The following is a 27306-nucleotide window of genomic DNA, read 5'->3' as shown; positions in this document are numbered from 1 at the left end:
TGGGGGGGAACACGGTGGGGCTGCAGGGTAGTACACAGAGAATGCAGCGGCACGCAGATAGTCGGGGGCACATAGAAGGGCTGCAGGGGGGCAAGGCACATGAAGGAACTGTAGAGCTGAAGTAGGGCAGCAACAGGCTTATTCACATTTGGGGGGGAAGACATGCTGCAGGGCAGGTAAATGGCACATGAACTGCAGCGTGCATGGGGTCACACAGGATGAAGATGGTTGGAGATACAGGATGGGAAGCAGATTCACGCCCATCATCATGTGCCAGGATAAACAACCGACTATTCTACGCCAACATACTTGCCTTTCCAAGTCCACTTAATCAACATCATAGCCAAGATGATCACCTTCATACTTTCATACAAGCAGCAACATATGCCAAAACACACACTCATGCAGCGCTATATGACAAAAGCAAAAACATTCCAAAAAACCATGCAATGCGCAAAAAAATAAGTTCCAAGAGAGTAAGCGTTAAACTATTTGTTAGCAGTGGTTCACCATAAAAAACTAAACTCATGTAATTCTTGAATTGAGGTGCTTTCTTCACCTCATCTCCCAAGCTCACCATTTTAAGTCAATATCCACTCCCACCCTTTTGCTACTTGATAAAATTCCAAATGAGGTGTGAATCATCGATTGTGTTTCTAAGTGTACAAAATGATTTTTAAGTAGGTTTGCACATCCTGTATTTTGACTTGAAAAACCTCCTTCAGTGGCCTCCTGTGTCAATGACATTAATACCTTCGCCACTGCCTAGGGGAGAAACTAAACTCACTCAAGGCGCTGTTAAATCTCATTGCTAGTCCAAGTCTTCCTTTTTCAAAACTTTACACCACAGATCAGCCTCTAATCTAATTCTCCCATTGATTCCTGACCAGGGCCACACACAAATGTTCTGCTTGCTACAGGATCAGCAACGTGCAATAGGTGTCTCCTCCCTGAGAATACAGGACTCCAAGCCAAAATGTTTTTTTCTTAAGGTCTGATCCAAAATAGAGTTCAGTCGACAATCGGCCAGTGACTGTGTGTGCCCTTGTTTGTAAGCCTAGGAGATTCCTCCATTGCAGATGCTGGAGGAAGAGAATGAAGTCTAGAAAAGGTGAAAATACTCTTTACTTCACAGAGGCTTCAGACAGGCAGATAAATCTCTAGGGCAAAAGAAGAATTATGCTGATGAAGGGGAATAGGGCAATGTTTTCCTACAGCACACCTACTGTATGCTACTGCATTATGTACTACTTTCCAGGTTACCCTTTGAGGCATGAGTCTAGGCATCCAGGATGTATAGAGGTTTAGTCCCAAACTCTTTCCAGATGACATTCTTAACAGTTAATGAATAACTTCTATGCAAAATTCTCATTCATCAGTAACCCCTCCAGTCCTTTGTACCCCCTCCATCTGCTATGATGGTTGGAGGGAATCAACTACTACAATCTATAAAACCCACAATAGATAAGGACAAGGAGCCACGGTAAGGCATGTCCTTTGACATGCCAAAGAAAATGGTAAAAGAAGGATGAAACCAAGATGGCGACCAACCACATATCACATGGCCATTTCTTCCAGGTTGATATTAGCCCTGTGTCCCTAAACCAAAAGTTGTTTCCAGCCTTCCCTCGGGCATGACAGATAGATCATCCATCTCCTGAAGAAGCTCAACCTGGATCTCAAACACTTTTCAAATTACTGTGTTGTTTAATCTCCCATTCTTGGGCAAGATCATTGAGGAGGTCACCAGCTGTCACATGTCATACTGTAGGCCGGCCTCCACGTGCATGGTGAGGCATGAGTTATTAGTTTCCCTAACTTTAAAAGGTGAATTTCAGTGGTTTGTAGGGTTTTATTCTTTGTAGCAATAACCTGCGCATCAACTGTGGTTAAAAGACCCGGTTTTAGATCTGCAGACTGCACAAAGAGACCAACATGGGCCCATAAGTCTTGCTGTCGATTCGCAGACCCCAGCCAGGATTCACAGATCTTGAAGGGGAGATGGTGAGGGGGCATTGTGCATCATGGCGAGTACCCTGGAGTCTGCTAATCCGGGAAAAGGAGAGGGAGAGTGCACTTGGGTACTTTAATCTCAAGGGTGAATGTGCACTGAGGTCAGTCGTGAATTCAACATCGAACACTGTTGCAAAATCTCTGCTTCCTATGTGCCCTTTTGACATTTCCAAGCCCCCACATCCTGCAATGGCAGCCACAACATTTTTCTTGAAGTTGTGGCCAGCCAGTCAAATCATTCCAGGTTTAGGACCTGACATTGGAAACAGGAGGAAAAAGCCCCCTCTTATATTGTGGTTTGAATTATATTCATTCAAAATGTCCAAGTCCCTACGTCCTGTAATGGAGGTCACAACATTTTTCTTGAAGTTGCCATCTGCCAGTCAGGTCGTTCCAGGTTTGCAGACCCAATATTGACAACAGGAGAAAAGCTCCCTTGTCCAATGGAATTTGAATATTGTTTTAATTTTGGGGTTTCCAGAGGTTACAATCCCAGGGTGGCTGACTTATGCAAAATAACGGTCCAGACTTCTCTAAAATGAAACCTCTTCAAGCCCAACCCGAGCCAATGTTTAAAAACTAATTTTTCAACAACTGATGAACGGGTTTACACCAGACAAATGGTCTTGAGTGAAGTTCAACCTTTATGCCACATTTGGTATAACTCCATTCAGCTATTTTTTCCTGTATTGAGGAGCAAAAACTCCTGTGGGAATGGCAATGGGAAATGTCACTTTTGGCCCTGCACTTGACTGATATGCTCAAAACTTGCCACGAATAACCCAAAGCGGATTTATTTTGCACAGTATTGTGGAATGACTCCAAAGTAAATGAGAAAACCAAGCCTTTTCAATGGAAGTCTGTCCTAACCATAACTAAAAAGGTGTGATAGGTTGCTGTGCAATAAATAAGGGACTAAGCGCCCCCCTGCTGTACAGTATAAGGATATTGCAAGTCACTGAGGAGTTCAATAACCATGTAGAGGAATGAGGTTGAAGGCAATATCCTTAGCATGTACGTCAGGGGGTACTTTATCCCGTACTTCATGGTCACGCCATCACCTTTCCTACAAGCCACTTAAAAACGTGGTGCATAGTTCTTTCATGTAAAAAACGAGCATGTTAGCCAACCTAAAGAATCAAAAGAAAACCTCTAGTGTGAAATTAAACTCATCAAAAACCTGTTTGATGTTTATTGTAAATAGATATTCGAAACGTTTTAATACGAGTCAAATATTTAACAACAAGGCTACAATAGCTCGGAATGTGTAGAAACACGCTGAAAGGTTGCAAAAAATAAACGTATTCTCTCTCCTTGTCATTGTAAGCTATTGAAATAGAACAGAAGAAAGGAAGCAACGTTCAGTTTTAGTAGCCTTTCACAGCTGGTTCAGTTATGCTCCATGACGTGGCCTACCTTTCCCCTCTGCTGCAGCAGACATTGTGATACCAGTACTCCGCTGTAATAACTTTTAATAGTCCAGTTCTGTCACCTTTTCTTTATAATCCGCGACTAGGTGCATCACAATTCACCGATTTGCAAAGAAATTAGAGACTGCTGTTTGTACAAGGATTACAGAATCGAAGGTATTATATATCTTTAAAAGTCTGGTTTGAGCTAATCATGGAAGTAGTAAACGTTTCTGAATTTTGTTGACATCTAGAAGAACAGAGGGGGCTGAATTACAGCAGATTTTGAGACCTGAAATGAGTATTTTTGTAGCCATCTGATTCCTGTCTTGTTGGGGAATAAAATTGAATGTATGAGGTGGCAGAAAGGTACACTTGTGTCATTGGTGTGGGGCCTTTTCACTCCTGATGATTTGGTGGAATGCATTCTTGCAGCGACAGAGACTTGTGAAGATTGTGGTGCTGTGCTCAGTCGTGGTAATACTGACCCTAATTAACTGTGTACCACTAAGTGACTAGAGGCGATTGCTTACAAACCTGGGTTCCCTCGTAAAAATGAAAAGGCCCCCACATTCTTCTCAACACTAAAGTGTTCCTTCTCAAGGTACCAAATCAGGCTGTGGCCAGTATCCTGCTCCCCAGGGTGCCCAAGGTCCTGCCTTAGGAGGATGAAGATGTTGTGCTGTAATGCCAACCGTTAACTGCCAATGAAGTCGTACCATTCAAGAAGTTGAAAGTGTGAAGATGATCACTGGGGAAAATGCAATGTGTGGGTTCTCTCCCCACAAGTGCGTATCCTTTGCAAGGTAGTACTGTCTAAGTGCATGATGATATTGGCTGTCAATATGTGAATAGTTTAAAGCTTTACTCTATCTCACACGTAGTAATTTATCCATGGACAAACAAAATGAATTAAGAAATCGAATTCTTCCCCATCCTCAGGGTAGCCAGTGTAACCCATCTTGGGTGTTTAATATGCTAGGCACAGGATTGCCTAATTATAGATTATTCATCTCAGTTTGTTGTTCCATAGCTGACTAGATCGTGCAAAAACTGTGCACCACATGTGGGTACCGTTATTTTTGCTACCTTTGAGCTCCATTTTCATGTCGTGCTATTACTGTCAAAAAGAACACTGACTTCTTTTCCCTCTACAGTTTTGGAAGCCACAAGAAGATGATCTACTGAAGCAAGGTGTGAAAGAATTTGGAGTAGGGAACTGGCACCAAATTCGTATTCATTATAACTTCGGTAATCGGACTGGCGTAATGTTAAAAGACCGATGGCGGACTTTGGAAAGGCAAACCATAACTGGCCGCAAGCGCAAAATATATTAAAACAAATGTATTTCACTAGAATTAAAGGTTGTATTTTGGAATTGTTTTTTTTCTCTTTTTTTGGTAAAAGTACTTGCTAAAAATGTTTTATATCTTTTTTTTATTTTCCGGGAAATTACATGAGAAACCCATTTGCATAGATCTGTTCCAGGCTGATTTTGTTTCTAAAGAAGTTTCTTAATTTATAAACATTATACATTGCCACAATTGCAATTTGTGAAGGGTTTATTAAGTAATTGTATTGAAGAAAGAGCATGAAATAAATAAAATATTTCATAATGAAGTCTTTTAAGTCATGCTATTTTTACTTGTAATTTATACAAAGATCCTTAATGCAAAGAACAATTAAACACATTTCAGCAAATGTTACCTTTTCATCTTTAATTTTGGATTTAATTTGTTTTTAATGTAGTCTACTTACCTCTTGTCGTTCTCATTCTTCCTAACCCAACGGGTAGCACCTAAGACAGTCCAAAAGATAGGACTGAGCGCAGAACCCTTTCCCTTAACAAAGCCACTCTACACTCCTACCTACCTATTCTGGCTTGCCCTTGAGAGAGAATTTATTAAAACACAAAATAATATAGTTAAAGAGACACATGCAATGTTAATGTGCAAATTGATATTGAACTGATACAACATTTAAATATGGAAAACAGCAGTATATATAGGTGTGTGTGTGTGTGTGTGTGTGTGTGTGTGTATATATATATATATATATATATATATATATTAGTACTAGGCCTCAAGATGTTTAGAGCCAGCTTTACTTTTGTTGCAGCAAAGTGAAATGTGCTAAGACGTGCACAAAATGCTTAGAATTGACCTTACCCTGACATGCCTTTAGTAAAGACTTGCTAGTGCTTTGTGTTCCTGCCTGCGGATTGTTGGTCCCTTTCACCGCCCTTGCAGTGCCGAGTTTGTGCCCGTCTCCCGCCGCCGCGTTACCAGCCATCGCGGCCACGGAGGGGAGACAGGAACTACACACCCCAGCAGCCTTAGCGGTTGGAGATCCGCTGACGCTGATTTTCGCGCCAGGAGGCGCATAAAAGATCGTTGCAGACCCGGCAGAGCGGGCTCCCCTCTTACCTGCTAGTGCTTTGTGTTCCTACCTGCGGATGGTTGGTCCCTTTCACCGCCCTTGCAGTGCCGAGTTTGTGCCCGTCTCCCGCCGCCGCGTTACCAGCCATCGCGGCCGTGGAGGGGAGACGGGAACTACACACCCCAGCAGCCTTAGCGGTTGGAGACCCGCTGACGCTGATTTTCGCGCCAGGAGGCGCCAGGAGGCGCATAAAAGATCGTTGCAGACCCGGCAGAGCGGGCTCCCCTCTTACCTGCTAGTGCTTTGTGTTCCTGCCTGCGGATTGTTGGTCCCTTTCACCGCCCTTGCAGTGCCGAGTTTGTGCCAGTCTCCCGCCGCCGCGTTACCAGCCATCGCGGCCGCGGAGGGGAGACGGGAACTACACACCCCAGCAGCCTTAGCGGTTGGAGACCCGCTGACGCTGATTTTCACGCCAGGAGGCGCATAAAAGATCGTTGCAGATCGGGCTCCCCTCTTACCTGCTAGTGCTTTGTGTTCCTGCCTGTGGATTGTTGGTCCCTTTCACCGCCCTTGCAGTGCCGAGTTTGTGCCCGTCTCCCGCCGCCGCGTTACCAGCCATCGCGGCCGCGGAGGGGAGACGGGAACTACACACCCCAGCAGCCTTAGCGGTTGGAGACCCGCTGACCCGCTGACGCTGATTTTTGCGCCAGGAGGCGCATAAAAGATCGTTGCAGACCCGGCAGAGCGGACTCCCCTCTTACCTGCTAGTGCTTTGTGTTCCTGCCTGCGGATTGTTGGTCCCTTTCACCGCCCTTGCAGTGCCGAGTTTGTGCCCGTCTCCCGCCGCCGCGTTACCAGCCATCACGGCCGCGGAGGGGAGACGGGAACTACACACCCCAGCAGCCTTAGCGGTTGGAGACCCGCTGACGCTGATTTTCACGCCAGGAGGCGCCAGGAGGCGCATAAAAGATCGTTGCAGACCCCGCGACGCGGGATCGCGCGCGGGTGGCGCCGGGTTAAGCCCGGGACAAGGGCGGGGCCGTCAGGGGCCGAAAGAGGCCGGGCTGGGCCCCATCTCTTTGGTACAAGTTATCTCAAATTCATATTTTTATTACTACATTGTTCATGCACGGGATCGTGTGCATTGTAAATGTCATCCGTGTAGACGTCGTTCTCTTGTCCTATATTATACAAGGTGTCAACTAAGTCTGTTATTGTTGCACCATATTTGATTACGGTCATGGGGAAGCACAAGGCCCCACATCCCCATATCGACACGAGGCAAAACAACACATCATTGCCAACCTTGACTGCTATTGATCGTATGCTTCAAAAAACAATTGGGGCGGTCGCATCGGCTATTGAGAGTACTGAAAGGCGTCTTTCGCTTCCTGCTGGCCTGCCCCCTTCTCTACCTGTAATTAATGCATCGATCTACACTACTATGTCACAGGACTCTCTAATAGTACCATCATTCATCGATCTTCCATTATCGAGAGCACGACAAGAATCAGGGAATGTAGCAATTTCTCAACAGCAGACAACTGAAGATTTGCTGCCTATTCATTCTAGGCTCTCCTTGTCCCCGGCTATTTTCTCTATTCATGAATCGCCTGAGATTTCATCTATGCACGATGACCCTTCAGTACAGCTGGGTTTAGAACCACCCTTAAGCCCAACCTCTACTATCGGCTCAGAGCAAAGCATTTCTATTGATATGCCGCAAATGAGAACCAGAGGCCAGAAGGCGAGGAATAAGCTAAAACATTGTGATAAGGAAGGGCCGCAGCTAACAAAAGCTAAACAAAAGAGAACTACTAAACCCTGTAAATCTGTTATTAAAACCAATGTGGAACAAGGTCAAAAGGAAAAGAACATATCCTCAGTTGCCCTTCCTAACAACCCCATGAGCGATCTGTTTACAGGAGAGAACTTTTGGAAAAAAATGGAGGACATGTTGGCTATTTTGATTGCACCCATTTTGACTAAACTAGTAAATATCGAAGATAGGGTCAATAACATGGAAACCCATGTGGTGGGGGTTTTAAAAGTTCCAACGGTAAATGTACTTTCCACCTCACAGTCTGTTGCACCCCAACTATCCATATCTGATGTACATAGCAATCCTGCGAAAACTTCAGAGATGTCCGGTGGGTGTCAGCAGAAGGAGTCTATTGGTATCAGTGTTATTAGTTCAGATGGAACTAATGGACAAGGTCCCTCTAATCCAGTTTCTAATATAGTTTCATCTTCTGTTAGATCTGTTGCAGATACCAAGGAAAATAATATTACATCTGCTTTACCTACGTTAAACTTACCTCCCGAGGCACGACCCTATACTGTGGTGCTAGCAAATGTCCCACCTCTTGCCCCAGACACTTTTGAACATTGGTCAACTCTGAGGAACAAAGCCCTCCACTATTTGTCTATTAAATTTGGGTCGAATACTGCTCTCTTTTCAAACTTTAAGATGGTTAGAAGAGTTTGCTGGCTTGGTTCGTCAACAAAATCGCTGAGAGGGGACTGTGTGATCGTTTCGTTCCGGTCCCCTCTGTTGGTTAACCACATCTTGGAAAAATGTTATACTGGCCATTTAGCCGCTCACTATGTTAATATCGTTCCCCTTGACTTCTTTTATCCCTCTGTACGTTATGAAAGGTTGCGGGGCCGCGGCCCCCAACTTTATAATCCGGGATTTCCTGAAGGAGAAAGATATAACATACCAACATTTAATCTTTTTGATATTCTAAGTGGCTTAGATAATAATGACTGACAGCAAACTTATCCCCTTCATACTACCCCTACTACCACCACAGAGCCTAGGTGTGACCCCAAGAATAATATTTTGTTTGAATCGGAGGTAGTCCAATGCCTACTAGAGTCTGATGATAATGTAGGATGTTTAGCTGCTCTGGAAATGGGATTAGTGGAAGGGTATGAGATTGGACCTATATCTTCTGCGGTGGATTCCACCATGGCTCCTACCGTTTGTCCCCCACCTGGATCTCTACCCTGTAGCATTTGTTCTTGGAACAATGCTGGTATTAGATCTAAAATTGGTAATCCACTTTGGCAAGACTTTATTAAATCACAAGATCTTATTTGTCTGCAAGAAACCTGGAGCAAAGACCCGGTACATCTAAATGGGTTCAAAACGTTCCATACTTCAGCTGTGGATACCCTTCATGGTAGAGCCAAGGGGGGTCTGACGATTTATATATCAAATAAACTGTATTTAATCAAGATAACGGAGCCAGTTAAAGATCCCCACTTCCAGGTTTTAACAATGATTTTGGACTCCGCCACCCCCATTGTTTTAATTAACTTCTATAATATCATTCCTGGGGAAGTTTCTAATGTCTGTAAGAAAATGGCTAGAGTAATTCTCTCACAGGAAAAAATCCTTGGATTTAACATGCTTATACTCCTTGTGGGAGATTTTAATTGCTCTTTATGTAATATGATGGCAGATAATAGATGTAGTATTGGTAGAGATGATGGTTTGATTTTGTCTCATTTTAACCACTCTATTTTGGGTGAACAATTGAATGAACTTATCGGTCAATTCGATCTGGGCTTTATAAATGAGGTTTGCCCAATACCATTTCATCTTCCCCCAACTTATAATGGGCGAGGCTGTACCTTTACGATTGACTTTGCATTTATTACAAATAGGCATGCTCGTGATATTGCTACTTTTACCGTATCTGATATCGCATTAAGCGATCATTTTCCACTTTGTATTTCCATTTTGATTCCAAAAAGGTCTGCCCCAAAAAAAGGTTCAGACCAAGACATACTTTGGAAAAAACTTGCCATTGGTTCTTGCAATGGCTTTACGCTTAAATGGGACAAGGTGGATCAAACTAATACGCTTAAAAGGGTATTTACTAACTGTGCCCCTGATTTCTTAGCATGCTTAACTGTGGATGCTACTCCAGATAATATATTAGCATCCTTTTTGTCAATTTGTAAAGAGATCAGATCCTCACTAACAAGACAATGTAGACACAACAAAGCCCCGAAGGACGGTTGGTTTAATTCTAGGTGCACTAAGGCGTATTCTCTCTTAAAGAAGGCATTACATAAAAAACCTAGGTGTTCAGAAGATGTACGTATACTTAGGATACAATATAAACTTGCTATCAAAGATAGGAAAGAGGAGATAAGGAAGGAATCTTAGGGGGCACTGCATGAGGCCTCGACAAGCAATGATAGTGCTAGTTTTTGGAAGATCATCAGGAATCCCTTATTCGCTGAAAAGTCTTGTCCCTCCCTTGAAATAGCAATCTCCGAGGACGAGTGGATTGATCACTTCTCAAAAGTTTATGAGGGGGATAGAACGTTTTCTTCCTCCTGTAATCCTTCCAACTATTCATCTTTGAGAAGTATGCAGTTCACCCTATCCGAGGTTGAAAAAGCGATCTGTGCAAGTAAGGGTGGGAAGGCCCCTGGCCCTGACGGTGTACCCATAGATATATTTAAGGCAGATTTGCCTTTGTGGGCTCCCCTTCTGGTGCAGGTGCTAAATGCCTGTTGTGTGTCAAAATTCTTGCCCACTTGGGTGGAGTCCATAATTGTCCCTATTTTCAAAACAGGGGATCGACATGATCCGGCCTCTTATAGACCGATCTCCCTTTTAGATTCCTTTACAAAAGTAGCTGGACGAATAATTCTGGACCGCCTACTTTTATGGGCTGAGGATAATTCAATTTTATCTGACCTACAATATGGTTTTCGTACTGGCCTAGGAACAGTGGAACAAGGCTTAAACTTTCTGATGTTGACTGGGAAATACACCAGGGCAAGGAGGGAGAACTTGTTCGTGGCATTTGTTGATCTCTCAGCCGCTTTTGATTGTGTGATTCATTCCAAACTGTGGATATTACTGGAACAAATTGGGGTTGAAGACAATATTATTTCTTTTATTAAATGTTTTTATAGTGAAGCTTCAGCGTCTGTACGCTATGGACAAAATGGGGAATGCACAGGCAAAATACCTATCGGGAGCGGGGTAAGACAAGGATGTGTCCTGGCCCCCTTCCTTTTTAATTTGTATATAAATGGTTTGGAGAAAGCTTTGTGCAAAAACAATTTTGATCCCCCACGCATCGCTGGCCGTCCGATCCCGCTATTAATGTACGCGGACGACGCTGTACTGATGTCCTGTACTCAATTGGGACTACAGCGCGTGGTTGCAAGTTTTGCCCTTTTTATGAAAGAATTGGGCCTCAAAGTAAATATTGCAAAAACATTTATCATGCACTGTGGTAGAAATGTAAAATCAAAGAAGTCTATTTTTATTGAAGGTCAACGATTGGTTTTTACACAACAATTCTCTTACCTTGGTATTTTATTTACTCAAAAGGACTCCTGGGGCGAGGCATTGGCTGCAAAAAAACAAGCAATGATTCGCTTGACTGCTGCCCTTAGGTCCTTTTCAGGGAAACTAGGTACCCGACCCCCCGCAGAGTTACTTAAAATTTATAAAGCTAAATGCGTATCCGGCGCTATGTATGGCAGCGGGATATGGGGTTTTGTGGATCCTATTCAGCTCCAGGTAGTTGAGAACACTTTCCTGAGGTTTATCCTTGCGGTCCCTAAGAGTTCCTCTAATTTTAACTGTCACACAGAATTGGGGCTCTCCTTCATATCAGATCTTATTAAGCTAGAACCCATATTACTGTGGCACAGGATATGGTCTAAAGAAGAACCTAAGCTTAATCGAGATATTCTCTTAGATGTTTTAAGATTAGATGGCCATATGAGGATACCATGGCTGAGTTATGTTCGTAAATTTTTATCTGATATAGGTAAATTGGATTATTTTGTAAATCCTCTCACTATCTCAGCAATCTCACGGAAGGACCTCAAAAAAGAGGGTTTGTCATTTCTAGAATCAAGAAGATGCGCTGTGGAGGTCTTAAAACCCACTGTTTCTCAACATGAATTAATTTTAACTGCTTTTAACATTCAACCCTATTTGATATATGTTCCAGGTAATTACGATAGATTTTTATTGTGTCGTTTTAGATTTGGTGTTTTCCACAGATTGGTTAGTTTTCCCATGATCAATGACTGGTCCCATGATCTGTCTCCCTGTCCCTGTGATGAAATTTCCCCTCAAAGCACTATGCACGTTATATTATTCTGCAAATTTTATAATCATGATAGGCGAATCATATTACTGCCGCTCTTAAGGATGATAGGCCATTGCCAATGCCGTCGTGCTTTTTATGAGATTCAACGCCTGGATAATCACCTTTGTGTTGCCACACTTAATTTGTATTTGAAAAAAGGGATTTCTATTAGGAAAAGGATGACATTTTAATGTATTTTAATGTATTTTTTCTGTAAATGTTTGGGATCATGTATTTCATGCATAGTTTTATGTAATTATGTACGTATTATTTATTTTTATGTATACTTTTATGATTGTTTGATTTCAATCGAATAAAGTTTTCCTGATTCCTAATAGTATTGCGAGTTGGGGCCTGATGCGCCTAGTGCTACATTTGTAAATGTCGTGTCCCACACCCCAGTTGCGCCTCACTACTGGCGGCGGCCTGCAAATGAAACACTGTCCTCTCAGCCTGGGAAGAGCATTGTTGCTCCTGTTTACATTTCATGTTTTATCTACTCTTACCTTCCCTAAGAGTATTTGCTTTTTCCAGGTGGTGTGTTTGTGTATTTTTTCCATTCAACATAATTCTCATATATTGTGAGTAGTGTGAAAAAATTGCTCATATGTAGCTGTGTAAGTTAAGACTGTGAATGGGCCATGACTGAGAGCTGAGGAGCTCAGGTTGAAGACAGTGCTCATTTTTCACAGTGCCTGTCAGTGAGTCATACACAGGTTCAGAATACATGCTCAGCCAATCCTTGGCCTCTCTGCAGAGTGCACAGAGCAATAGTCATGTGTGCTAATTATAATTGTGATTATATGAAAAAGTGTTAAGGAGGTACAGAGCTGCCAAAATATTGACAGGGCGAAAGTTAAGGAAAATGCAGTGCGTACAGCTGAGTGGGTGCATTGAGTGTAGGGGTTAGTGAAGTGAAGGAGCTGAAGTATGTGCAGGAGAGAGTAAAAAGGTGTGCTGAAAAAGAAAGAGATGAGGTGTGAGACATGCAGATTGAGTGTTTCAGAAAAATATAAAGAGAGAAAAGTGTAAATGTCTAACAAAGGGACGGCAGAAGAAGTGGTGTGAAGAGAACAGGAGTGATTGAGACACTCCGAAGACCTTGTACCTTCCACAGACCATAGGAAAGTTTTATTGGCAATCTGCTTAAAAGGTTTAAGTTAGTGTGTGTGTCAATATATATCTATGTCACCACCATTGAATCTCTACGGAGATCTAAGGAAAATTGAACTTATGTACTTTACATGAACTATGGGACATTGACTACTGTTGGACACTACGTATTTCATATGATTGGTCAATATAAAAAATGGCAAATCGTTATTTAAAAAGGTACTCTAAACGCTCAATATAATCATGGAAATAAATGTCATTATGGGTTGATAACAGAAGAATTCACAATATAACTGTGTCTCTCCTCCCCCCTTTTGCCTGACCTTGAGCATTGAGACACTGGAGACATACATAGCATTTTAAAGACATTTCCCTCCGCCGACATGGTATCCCGCCAGTTTAAACAGTTTGTGACATAATTGGTGCACACAAATAGAAAACGAAGGAAAAGAATTCAATAGCAATGGTGGTAATTGAAATCTCTCAAGTTTTAGTATTTTTGCTTGTATGTACGCTCATAGATTAGCTTATATTCACCATATACAGAAGGAGGTGATATTGTATGCGAATGTAAATGAAAATGTATTATTTGAGAAAAGTAAGTCATATAAAGAAGATGGTGGTACCACCTGACCACATATGTATTGTGAGGAGGGCGCTCTGGTCATTTTAGAAATTGTGAAAGGACTATTCACGAGCACTTTAAATGACTGATTTATACCAAGAGAACTCTATGGTCCATTTGAAAGTCATTGCCTAAACGCTTTGGCCAGTTTCATGCACAGGGATTCATAAAATAATTGAATACATTCTTTGATCAAACCCACACCTGGTGTCGTTATCGAAATGATATAACTCATGCTTACAGTCTATGTAATCGGCAATTGTAGGTGGCTCTGTCAATTTTAGCTGTGGCCCCTTGTGTGTCCCCCTAAAAATCACGCCTAGAGACGTCACTGCCTCCGACCCCAGCGCCTGCGTCACTGCCCCAACTGCACTATTGATAGCTCCGTCAGTCACTGCCGTCAGGATGCGCCTAAGAGGATTGTGTCAGGACAGGAATTCATGGGCTTAGTGTGGGCTCCCTGGATCACATCCACTGATGCACGTGTGTTGCTTCCTCCGGTGCAGGCTGCCCTCACCTGGATCCGCCTCCTGACACTATTTGTGTCAGCCACTTTCTGTCCCTGGGGAAGGCTGCTTGGGACTCAGCCAGTGTTGAAAGAAACGTAACATATATTTTGCATAGAAACGAGTCAGTAAGTGTAAATACCAGTTCATTTTATGGAAACACGTGTTGGAAAGCCCGCTCTGCTCTTCTTCCGACTAAGAAGCCATATATCACCTTTTTCGCATTTAGTTGACTGGTTTAATTGTAAGTAACCAATATCTTTGACTCCAGCGCCCCCTGGAGCCTCATTAGTAACAGCAGTAGCCTCCTCCAGTGCTTTCTGCTGGCCTGCAATGTTCGCTGGAATGTCGGAGAATAATAAATAGAAGAACTTTAAGACAACGGGGTTCACGTGCACGTGGCCTTTGCATTTAGCTGCTGCATAATGCAGCCGATCTGAGTAAGTTCTGCAGACATCTGTGGTTTCCTCTGGTTCCTGTAGCTTGTGACGTCGCCGTGAAGTCTAATCAGATCTTATCGTTACTGGAAAGTTCTTTTGCATCTTTCATGTAAAAATGAAGCTGTGCACAACAGGACAGGAGCACTGCTCCACCCGCCGAACCTTTCTCCACGTCCCTTGGCACCGGGAATTGCCAACTGCTTGCCAGTGGAGGACGCTGTTGCTAGGGAGAGACAAGAGTTAAATTATTCACTGTAAAAATGGAAGAAGGCAAACTTGCTTCTGTTTTCTGTTTTTGGAATAAGCTCACTGTATTTAATGCTAATTAAACCTAGGTTACACAGCAACACATACAACCGGAATTCAGGATTATGTCATATTTATATTATCATTTTATGTAGTTTTAAACAGAACATTTTGGCAGAATGGCGAATCTCTTTTACCCAAATGACCATATATCGTATGCCGCGCGGAGTCCAGCCTACCCTTTTCTGGCTAGGGGCACACTTGCCCTTACTTGAGGACTTGGAAAGGACGTACATTAAATAGCCTCTGTTGGACACTGGCACTTGGAAAACAGCAATAAGGTCCCTGGCTTCTAGGTATTGGCACTGATACTCACCAGGCGTGATGGTAATAATGATTATTCAAATTGGCACAATTTTTGGCTACTAGAGGAGCAATTGCGAGCTGGCTGTACTGGTGCCGTATTACCAGAGTTCCCCTGGGGTGCATCAGGCATTCATGCCCGCTTTGTGCAGCCCCCGTGGCACTCTGGTATTACAGAAGGGGCCGCAGACGCTTGTGTGTCCCCTTTTGTAATACCAATAGTGCTGGCACACATAAAGCGCCAGCACTATCATCAGAGTGCATTCCCTCATTTGCACGGGGCGTGGCCCCATGTAAATGAAGGGATCCCTTTGCCTCTGTGCCCGCGCCGTATTACAGATGTGGGCGCAGAGGAAAGGAAGCTGTCAGGAGGTGAACTAACAGTGTGCCACCTAAAAGGTGGTGCACTGTCAGTGTGCCCCCTGATGGCATCCCTCTGGAGGGGGGAAAGGGAGTCCCAGGGACCCCCCCAAACATCCCTTTGTAGGCCGATGCAGTCATTCACTGCACCCGCTTACAAGGGGATCTCTAATCCCCCTTCAAAGTGTAAGCGGTTTGCCGCCTGCACTGTGGTGCACGGAGCGGCTTCAAAGCAGCCGGTCCATTTTTCACCTGAATGCTCTGCCCCCAGGGAAGAACGAGTTTGTGGCTGCAAAGGAGGCAGCGCATTCACTATGATGCAGCACATTTTCCTGGTTAGTGCTGGAAGCAGCTTTTGAAAGGCGGACCCAGTGCTAACCAGGTAAATGCGCCCCACACGCAATACGCCCCCTAGTTGGTAAGGAATGGGAATGCAAAGGCAGCACTTTAATGGTAATGACCTTCAGCATTGGCCCTGGAATGTGCCATCTGACACAAATGTTGCAGACACAGTGATAACAGATGTGTTGTCACAACACTAATAATGTAAGGGCTGGTGCTGTCGAGCACAGTCCTGGTCGCAATAAGTCAAGGGTCCTGTGTATCATTTGTGCTGCAGTAGCGAAATACCACACTGGCGGCGAGACTAGATGGGCCTCTAGTAGTCGCACATACACCCAACCATCATGCTACACATGGCAAGCCCAGGTAGGCAGCTCGCCACTGAAACATCCTATCTGCCCACCACCATAGAGAACCTGAGAAGAGACTGCAAGGTATACAGCTCACACCTGTGGTTATCGCAGCCCTGCACCTCACCCAAGCAGTAAGCATCACACCTAAACCCGGGCGGGTAACTCCGCTCCGCCACAGGAGTTTGCGGATTTCTGCTTACTCCACGCTCCATTCCAAACACGGAGTTAGCCAGCCCCTCCACCCTCCTAAATTAAATTTTTTTATTTTTAAAAAAGGCCCCTCTTCTGCATTGCTGCCTCCTCCTCTGCCTGGCCACTCTTAGCGCCGTGTAGCGTATTTCCACTGAGTTTTTTTCAAACTCTGTGGAAATATGCATAGAGGCGCTACGCCCACCCTTAATCACAGCCCAAAAAAGCATTGGCAATGCCAATAGGTCTGGCTTTAAAGGAATGTCTATGGTAATGTGAAACAATACAGGTAGATAGCATAGGTATGGATATGTATTGTGTGGAAGCAAAGAACTGCAGAATTATATTGGTGTAGATTAAAAGGCCAGGTCACAGTTGCACTGTAAAGCCAGACCTACAAATCTATGTAGATTAATGACTGTGGTGCTTCCATCTGTACTGCTGCTAGAGAAAAACAACACAAATTATCTAGTAATCTAAGATACTTTAATAGCATTGCAATGTAGTGTGCGTGCTCCTGAACGTTAAAGCTCAAACAGCTGGATAAATAAACAAAATGATCACAGCTTTGTCGAAGGCAAGCACTTTTTTGTGGAAGTACACAACCTCTGACCAATCAAAACATACTCATGGCTCCCAAAGTGTGGGCAGAGCAAAAGCCCCTCTCCTGGTGATTTTCACAAAATGTTCTGGTTTCAGCTGTGCTCTCAAGCCAGACTATAGTTACATGATGGAAAAACACTACACAACACACCCTTCCCTACTGTTGCGGAGCCAGCAGAATTCCAATCTTCCCATCTGCTGTTAGGTGAGTGAAAGTCACACACACGCACACTCCCTAGCAGCTGTATTTAAGAACCACAACATTTAAAATCCAGCACTCTGAGAATCTTTAGTTGCCCGCAGAGAGAACAGCCCATCCCAGGTTGCACACATAGAAAGGAAAACAAATCATAAAGAAAGACAATATTTTGAAAGAGGCTCCAGTTCACCAGACAAATGAGAAAGGTGCTCACTGACTGGAGCTTATTAACTCCTACAGCTCTCGCTTACCACAAGTCTTCAAGCCAGCAAGAGAAACCCCACCACAAGGGACTCTAAACAACCCAGGCAATCCTGCTCATAAAGCTATTGCTGCGCACACTTATTACACACCATCGAATTATGGTTGATGTTGCCCAAGACAACAATGCTCCTGAGGAGGCAACTGCATCAGCACCACACGCTGTGCCTGTCCCAGCCCACCACAGGCAATAGCAGCCACCCCACGCCGTACAAAAGATGAGGGCAGTGGGTTTTTCACTCGACCACCATTCAGTGGGCTATCTGCTGCAACAACAGCAGTCCCCAACAGGCTGTCAGGATGGGTTGGCTAAATTAGACCCCGATTGACAAAGATTTTGCAAATGGTTTGCTCTGCTATTTTACTCCGCACTGACAAAATTCAAATTGATATTTACAAACCAATGCAAATAGTGAGGCTGGCATAGGGTGGAGAAATATTTTTATTTCTCCTTGTTTTTTTCCTCTTTGCATGTGTGCTGCTAAACACACCAACATTAAGCCCAAAAATAAAATACTTTTTTGAAGGCACCAACTGTGCTCCAAGAAGACCCCTGAGATGTAGAATAGAGTTAGCTATGCCAATTCAAGAGTCACTAATTCCCTGCCCAACACTAAGGGTCTTATTCACAAAAGTAATATGAGACAAAATCCTAACTTTATGACTTTCGGTAATCACAAAAGGCATTTAGGAGTAGTAAAGTTAGGCATCCTAACTTTGCTACTCCTAAATGCCTTTTGTGGATACCGAAAGTCGTAAAGCTAGGATTTTGTCTTAGATTACTTTTGTGAATCGGACCCCTAGAGCGTAATCGCTACATAAATGCTCAGAGCAGCTGCTGGAGCTTCACATCGGACCTGCCCCATGGACCGCTGTGCTGGTCATGGTATCGCAAGGGACCCAGATTGGTCACAGGGGCCCTACTAGGCACTGATACCGAGTAATTGGTGTCTTTCTCCTCCTGAGGCTAACTTATTTTCAGACCAATTTCTAGAATCACAGTGCAACTAGAGCTCAGGAAAAAAAACAATATGCAGTCTCGGATGTCTGCAGCAATTTAGTTTAAAATCATACATATGTCATTCACTATTTTGGAGACAAATTTGCACTCACGGAATCCCAGGAGATATAATGTTTATAGTACAGGTAAACGTGAGACTCTGGTGCAATTGCTTGTAAACCTCGTGAAATATGAACACAAATTTTCTATCGGAAAAGCTGTTATTTCACAACAGGGCAGGACATTCAATTGTAGGATGCAGAATAGTTACTTGTATCAGTGGTATTTTTCTTACCCCTAAATCCTCCTCTGCTGTCACAAAGGAATTGCTTCTACTGAAGTTTACCTCCCTACCTTGCCACAGTTTCTTCAACTGTTGGGGCCCACACACCTGGAGATAAAATGGTGGCTTCTCTAAAGAAACGGCCTCATGGAGAAGGAGGGGAGCTGTGATGGAGAGAGGGAAATTCTGTAGAAAGCACTGCAATAAAATAAATGTTTTGTAAGCACAGGAGAAAACCGTCTCCGGAGACTTTTTGGGGTGCAGGAAGATATAAACACTGGTACCCACTAATTTTCAGAATTTATGAGAATATTGGAAAATATCCACTGTAGATCACAGAGAATAAAACTGAAGGAGGAGAACCTAGTCATGGACAAGGGGCATTTCACAAACTCAAACTGAAGCCAACACTACTTCCCACTGACACCTTCCTCTATGCGTACGGAGCGCCATTTCTTCTTCTTTCCAGAGTCTTCAAGTCCACAGTTCAACACAAAAGCAACCTGACCAAGAAAGGTCTTTGTTGAATACAGTAGCACAAGAACCCTTATCAGCTGTGCCACTACTACTATGGCTCACCTCATTCACCCACATTATCAACAACAGAGACCAATACGATATTTTGAATGGGTACCAGGCGCTGTTTTGCAGCCTAAAGTGACTCAAGTCAAAGCCAGTGAAGTTACACATTGACCATGTCATTAAAACGGTCCTCCACAGGCACAGTAGAGTGTTACTTTTCTTTCACCCAAATGTCAATGTCGATTTTGCAAGACTAGAATAGGTGGGAGTTATTGCAAAAGTAACTAGCTCCATGCCATGGATATCTCCCAAGGCGGTTGCATCAAAGACAAGACAACCTGATATCATATGCTTAGGCATAGACATGAAACAGCCCAATGTGGCCATTAAGATAGAGAGGCACGTCACCCGATGACAGATGACATATTGCTGATATAAATAGCGCCAAGTGGTTTTCCAAGCTGGGCTTAAATGCTGGTGCTATACCTATTTTTTGATTAGAATCATATTTGCCTATTAACATGAAACATTTTGCAGTTGAAACAATAAGGTTGTAATGTACAGAACAATGATTTCTTGGCATAGGCTAAATTAGGCCTCAAGTAGGCCTGAACTCCATCTTGTTTTTAGGAGCATCCATAGTATCCAGTATGTGTTTATATTTCTCCTTGACACCACACTCAGCTCACTGAGACTATACATTTATGAGTATTTTCATTGTGTATGTAACTAGATTTGTTCAGATACTTCCGATGACGTTAGTTCAGAGGCAACTTATTATTATTCATTTAGGGGATAGTGCTAGGTTGGTGCTATTATATGACATTTAATAATGCTATAATGTGACTTGACAATTTGTTGATACATTTTCTAACCCTATGCTGACTGAATGATTTCCATTGCTTTCAATTGTAAAATGTATTATAAAAACCATGATTTTGGAGGTGAGACATATTGTTTTGGATCTCTACTAGGGATGCTGCCCATTTCTCTATTGATTTGCTGCACACGCTGGACTTAGTCTATTTATCGTATTTGCCCAAAGCAGCATCTATTTTAAATACAAAAATGCTTTATGTCAATTGTTTTCTGAGTCCTATGACTTATGTATTAAGACTAACTATATTTGTGCCTTGTGTAATGTACTTTAATATATTAAGAAGCCTTCATGGGTTTCTAATTTACTGATCTTGAGCCCTTTTTTTCATTTAGTTACTGAAATGCTGTTTTGAACATTATCTATAGGGACACATTTCCTCATCTATTCTTGAAGACAACACTGTACTGATCCCGCATAAGTGTGTCATCTTTTTTATGCAAATTATCTGAGATAAAGCACCAACACTGGATACTACCAGCTAAAGCTCTCTGAAAACAGTCGGTACATCACAAAGTTTTCCAAACACGTTTGATTAAGAAGATAAAAAAGCGTAAGAGTATCTGCAGCTACAGATGTATTCCAGAACGCTATAACTGAAACTTTAACTGGCCACATCAGCATCATCAAGTGATGACATACTTATTCATGCTCTGATCCTTACACAACAATACATGATACTCTGCAGCATTTATTTTGGGAAATTGCAAAATCTACGTATTCTCAAACCACTGGTTAGGTGTCAATCATCAAAAGGTTGATGACAGCTATGAATCTCTTGCATTCAGAAGTATAACGGAGATTCGTAGCTTTGTGTTTATGGTAAACTATTGTAGGTGTTTCATACCCAGCCTAGCAACAATCTCCAAATTACCCTGAAACTTAACTAAATCAATATTATGCTGTAAATAGCTCACAAAACACAACAAGGCCTTTGAAACCATCAAAACTGCCCTTTAATAGACACTGCAATGTACTACTTTGACAGCAAGACTAGAACTGAACTTATAGTAAAGGTCAAACCTGTTGGGATGGGGGCAGTACTATTCCAGGAATACCAAAGATACCAACTGAAACTCAACAACATTTGCCAGTAATGCTCTCACTGACAAAAAAAAAAGATATTCAGAGACTGAGCATGAAGTTCTGGCCATAAGGTGGGCGCACATTCATTTCCTCCTGAACCTCTATGGTATAGACTTCACTGCAATCACAAACCTAGTCTTCCCCTCTTCAAGGGGACGTCTCAGCTCCCACCACCAAAGATCAAAAATGGTCTCTTCAGCTCCAGAAATATCAATTTGTGGTACTGGGCAGACTATGCTCTGACAAGCTGGCGTATTACCTCTCATCACCTGGCAGACTACAGGTACAAAGAGCCGGTGCTAACCTTCTCTAAAGAAGAATTTGTCTACCTCATATCACAGACTTCATGCCCAAAAGCGATGTCCATAGATGAGATAGCACAGGCATCCCAGGAAGATATGTGTCTACAACTCATTAGCACTACAATACACTATGGACAATACCATGTGGTCCCTCTTAAAAATTATGGAAATTACAACATGAGCTAAGCCTCGTTAAATGGCTAGTCATTTTTTGAGGTAACAAGTTGTTGTTCCATCCCTAAGCCTTTTAAGATTTAGTGGTCCAACTGGCCTTTTAGGCCCATCAAACAATTGCCAAGACAAAAGCATTACTCTAAGAAAGGTCTGGTTTCCATGAATGGACCCCTCGGCAAAAGCACACCATACCATCTGAGGGGCCTGTGGTCTCTCTGAACCCAGAAGGGAGACCCAAACATGTATGGTCTCAGCTTCTTCAGTGTATAGACCACAGCAAAAGGCTTCTCACCTGATAGCACTACACCTCTGTTCCCAGGCCAGTAACCTCCTACTACTGAAGGCTACAGGCTGGTCTAGTGACTATACTGCCCCTATACCATGCCCTGAGGCATTCTGCACAATAAATGTCTTGGCATTGAGTACAGGGACTGTACACATGGCCTGTTTGTAGGAGTCAAAGTCCTTCTGACAGGCCTCTGTCCAGATCATCTTTCTCGGCTGCTTCTTTGAAGTTGGCACAGTCAAGGGGACAACAATGGTGCCGTACCCCTTGACAAACCAGGGGCATTTTTCGGGTGAAAGGCCATTTCCTTAAATTGGAAGTGGTCCTCTGGTGTGCAGAATACTGGCCTCTCGTTAGCCCCCTCAGTTAGGGCAATCTGCCAGTACCCTGATGTCAAATCAAAAGTACTCCGGAACTCAGCAGCCCCCACTCAATCAATGAGCATATCAGCTTGAGGATGGGGAGAGCGTCAATATTTGTGACTGAGTTGAGCCCCCGGTAGTCCACATTGAACTGAAGTTTTGATGTTGTGTCTGATGGGACAGCCTTTGGAACCAGCACCACTGGGCTAAACCAGGGACTACTGGAGTGCTTAATCACTCCCAGCTCCAACATCTTGGAGACCTCTGCCTTGATTCTGGTCCTCACCTTGTCTGGAAGTCTGTAGATTTTTTTTTGACAGAGGGACTGTCACCACTGTCAATATCATGGGTACACAAGTGTGTAAGCCCAGGGGTGAGGGAGAACAGAGAGGTGAGCTTTCCCAATAGCTGGCAACAGTACCTCTGTTGCTTGGGAGTTAGGCTAGGGGAGAGGTAGATACCTTCCACTGACCCATCTTTTTCCTTGGATAACAGGAGATCAGGGAGAGGTTCACTCTTCTCTTCTACTCCATCATCCATCACCAACAACATGGTGATCGCAAACCTCTTGTAGTGGGCCTTCAGGTGGGTGAGGTGGAAGACCCCTAGAGCTAGCTAAACCCTACTCCTTTCTGCGGTACCTCCCTGTAAGCAAAGAGTAGACAGGGCACGAGGGAGTTCCACTTCTTCTTCATGGGCTCTGATAGGCCCATAATCATACATTTACAGGTCTTGTGAACCTCTCAACAAGCCCATTGGTCTGGGAGTCGTAAGGTGTGGCAAACTTGAAGGTTACCACACAATCCTTCCACATGGCCTTCATGTAGGCTGACATTTAGTTGATGCCCCTGTCTGACACCACTTCCTTGGGGAAACCCACTCAGGTAAAAATCCAATCAAGACTCTGGCCGCTGCAGGTGCAGTTATGGTCTTCAAAGGATGCCTCTGGGTACTGTGTGGCATGCTCCCTCATAAACAGGATAAACCTGTTGCCTAAGGCAGTTTTGGGGTCCAAGGGCCCAGAAAATGCTGATGCCCACCCTCTCAAAGGAAGTACCAATGAAAGGCACTGAAATCAGGGGAGCCTAGAGTTTCTTCCCTGACTACACACTCACTTGGCAGGTGAGAAAAGTGCTACAGGCTCTCCTCATCTGAGGTCAATTAAAGTGGGTGACAAGCCTGTAAAAGTTCTTGTCGTGCCCTAGATGTCCCGCCAAGGGTATGTTGTGAACCAGACCCAGTAGGAAGGCCCTGTAACAATAGGGGACCATCAGCACACATGCTGCCCCATGTACAGGTACATTTGGCTCACTGTAAAGAACGTTGTTCTCCCACCAGACCAGGTGTTTTCTAGAGGTGTCACCAACTGCCTGGGCTTCGGCCTGCCACCTCAGACCCTCATAGGTTGGGCAGTCCCTGGTGGGCCTACCTTTAACTTGCCACACAGCAAGCTAAGGAAGATCACATAGAGAAGCAATGTCCTCTCAGGTTGGCCCCCCAGCGCCCTATCCGCCGGTATTCTGGGAATTTCAGAGATGGGCTTACCCCACCTCCTGCCCTTCCCTTGCTTTGCAGTTGCTTGGGCTATTCTTCCAGGCTCTTATGATTCTCCTATCAGGCAGCCATGTGCCAGAATCATCGCACAGGCCCACTCTGGCAACACTAACATTTTCAGGTGGGACTTGGGCACCACTTTCTTCCAGACAGTGTGCTCCAAGTCATTGCCTAGAAAACAATCCACAGGCATGCTGGGGCTTATGGATACCTTAAGAGACCCTGTTAACCCTCCCACTCAAAGGGAACCAGAGCTACCGGGAAATGGCTCTCACGGTTGACTGCTACCACAACCTGGTGAAATACATCGGGTATCACTTGCTCTAAGAAACCAGATGACACCTGACAGTAGTCATACTAGCTCCTATGTTCCTGAGAGCCTCCTCTCTCTGTCCATTAATGGTGACCCACTGCCTATACTTGGAAGTATTGGCAGGCATTTGGGCCATTGGTACCATCTCTCCATCACCCAGGGACACTAAGGTAACCTAGTTGTCCCCCTTCACTGACTGGAACCGTCTCCTCCCCAGGATCTACACTGGCCACCTCTTGGACTGCCCACCACTGGGGGGCTGTGCCCTCTTGGAGCACTTAGCATCTCCCTTGACATGCCTATGTTGGAACACCCATAGCACTCAGGTACAAACATACTTGTGTTTTTGCACATAAAACATTTCTCTTGGTGGTCAGATAGTGATAGGGACCCTTTCCCCTGTGAACTATTTTGGGGGCCTTGTGAGAACTCCTTTTTGTTTTTATCCCCCCCCTCCTTCTGGTGGGAACCCTGACCACACTTTTAAGAGTCCGTACCCCCCGGTCCCTTCTTGGAAACCCAGACTGACCCAGATGTCCACCTCTTCAGCAAGCTTCCTGGGATCATTCTGCTTGCTATCCACCAGATGCTGGTGCAGCTCGGTAAAACAACTATTGAGCATGTGCTCCCTCAGAATTAGGATGTAAAGTCCATCAAAATCATTAACTTTGCTGCCCCACATCCAGCCATTCAGTGCCTTACTAGAGTAATCCAAGACGTCTACCCAAGACTGGTCAGGAAATTTGTGGCTGTCCTTAAACCTATGGTGGTATTTCTCAGTTGTCAGCCCAAACGTAGTGACAAGGATAGCCTTTCTAGGGACCTTGGTCTGGTCATCTACCGCTATGGTGAATAAGGTATCCCTCCCTACTGTAGGCATATGCTTCCACAAGTCACCCCCTAGTGCTTTGCTGGGATCTTGTGTGCCCTCTGGGCCACCTCATATGTAGCAAGCCATTTGCCAATATCACCCCCCACCACATAGCTTGGGACTAGGTCTTTGGATATGAGTACCTTCTTGTCACCTGCAGACACTACATGCAAACTGCCACCATTGCTGGATTCTGAGCCTTTTCTTGCTTTAATCTCTAGTTCTTATAGGCTCCTCACAGCATTCTCTTATCTGCAAGACTCTCTCAGACTTCTTTTCCTCTGCCTCCAGTCTAATTTCATTTTGACTAACTGCAGCTTGAGTTCCCTTTCCGATTTTCTGTCCTCCGGCACCTCTGGGGATAGGCCTTTTGAGGACACACAACTTCCTGCCCACACACTGGGCTCTCTCCCAATGGTTAGAGGTCATTCCTCCTCCGGGAGCTCCTGCTCAGGGCACACAGCAAGATCATCTGCCATTCTCAAATCAAGTTCTCTTCCATCAAGATCCTCCACATTCTGAGTAACTTCTTCATAGGCATAGATGGCTATCTGAAAGTCCAGCTTTGTGGCCTCCTTTCCTGCATGTAGCCCCCCTCTTTGCAGAGTTTCTGTGGGTCAGCCCTGCTGAGGTTATCCACATTGAGCCTCTCCACTTCTATGGTATCAGACAAAGAATTAGGGAACTTACATTTAGAAAAAAGGAAAAACAGCCAATCATAAGATTCGGGAAATCTAAAAAGAGTTGAAATGGTCTTGAATTATTTATATGGGATGGTAGTGTAACACAAGATTACTGTATGGCACTGCACAACCACAAGCCCAAATCCTCACCGCCGATCACCAGTATAAGAAATTATGTTGCTAGTTGAGGGGGATAAAACCCTACTGAAACAGAAACCACGGAGCATATTATCAAGGACGGCGTTAAAAATTATCGCTGGTTTAGCTGCAGAAAACTGCCGCTAAAGCAGCGGTAATGGGCTTGATAATATGCCCTTGAGAACTCCAATAGAAGTCCATGTTCTGGTGTGAACATGGGCTTCCATTGGAATTCTATAGGGCATATTATCAAGAACATTATCGTTGCCGGCAGTTTTCTGCCGCTAAACCAGCGATAATCTTAACGCCATCCTTGATAATAAGCCCCCACAATCCTTGTCACTTTGAAGTCACAGGCAACCCCAAATTAACCGGTGTTTAATCCCTGGTAGCTTGGCACAGAGCAGTCAGGCTTAACTTAGAGGCAACGCATAAAGTATTTGTCCAACACTTCAAACAGAAACACAGTGAAAAAACGCCACTAAAGGATCCCGCACTGGATGTAGGAAAATAGATTAGTTTTTAATAACTAAAATATGACCAAAACAACAAAAATCCAATCAGTACAACTGGGGATTTGCAATTTTAAAATGTCAGTGAAAATGGTGCAAAAAAGCACAAAGCCGAACCAGGACAAAGTCACAAGTTCAGGCCGACCTTGATGTAGTGCGGGCCAGCTTCAGGGATACAGTGAGGCCCGCTGAACAAGAGTACTTTAAATCCTGGTTTGCGGAGCATTGCAAGGTGCCGCGCCGATGATGCGTTGTGCAGCCGAGGTGAAGCATCAGGTCTGAGGAGCTGCGGAGCTACGATGTGAGGTCCTGTGTTGTCATCAAGGATCTCATCGGTGAGGGCTTGCAATACAAAGTCTGGCATTGAGGATGTGTCATGCAGTTGAGGCGATGCGTCGTTTCTGAAGAGTAGCGAGGCTACGATGCGAGAACCTACATCGTTGTTGAGGCTGCCGTTGACAAGAGATTTGCAATGTGAGGGCTTCACACAGTGGCAGTTGTGATGCGGGCTGCAAGGTCAACACTCAGTCCTTTCGCCGGGTGAACCCTCGGAGCAGAGGCAATGTGTCGGTTCTGCTCAGGATTGCGCCGCACAGCAAAGGAGATGTGTCTGTTCTGCTGGGTCCATAGATGGGCTGGCAAAGCACCTTCAGGCCCATTTCCAAGTACCGAGGGCTGGATAGCACCACCTGTCATGGCAGGACTAACAGATGGTATAGTCCAGGTGCTGAGTTCAAGGTTGTAGGAGCCTTCTATCCCCGATGCTCTAGTCAGGAAGTCAGCCAATTAGCCTTTGGAGTCA

The 27306-nt window shown here is 44.2% G+C and overlaps 2 protein-coding genes across 3 annotated transcripts in view; one reads left to right on the top strand and one right to left on the bottom strand.

Annotated features, from left to right (window-relative positions):
• TERF1 (telomeric repeat binding factor 1) overlaps positions 1 to 4804 on the top strand; it is a 237169-nt gene extending 232365 nt beyond the window's left edge. The window contains exon 11 of the mRNA XM_085605429.1: positions 4580 to 4804. Coding sequence (XP_085461555.1) covers positions 4580 to 4759 — 180 coding nt within the window. The 3' untranslated portion in view covers positions 4760 to 4804. The remainder of the gene's footprint in view (positions 1 to 4579) is intronic.
• Positions 4805 to 13400: 8596 nt separating this feature from the next.
• SBSPON (somatomedin B and thrombospondin type 1 domain containing) overlaps positions 13401 to 27306 on the bottom strand; it is a 139696-nt gene continuing 125790 nt past the window's right edge. The window contains exon 5 of one of the 2 annotated variants that reach the window (XM_085605432.1): positions 13401 to 14848. In XM_085605432.1, coding sequence (XP_085461558.1) covers positions 14731 to 14848 — 118 coding nt within the window. In that variant the 3' untranslated portion in view covers positions 13401 to 14730. The remainder of the gene's footprint in view (positions 14849 to 27306) is intronic. The other variant, XM_085605431.1, reaches the window with a different exon arrangement.

This window comes from Triturus cristatus, chromosome 5_1 (assembly GCF_964204655.1).
Source record: "Triturus cristatus chromosome 5_1, aTriCri1.1, whole genome shotgun sequence".
In the NCBI taxonomy this organism is placed as follows: domain Eukaryota; kingdom Metazoa; phylum Chordata; class Amphibia; order Caudata; family Salamandridae; genus Triturus; species Triturus cristatus.
This window is presented reverse-complemented; position numbering and strand designations above follow the sequence as displayed.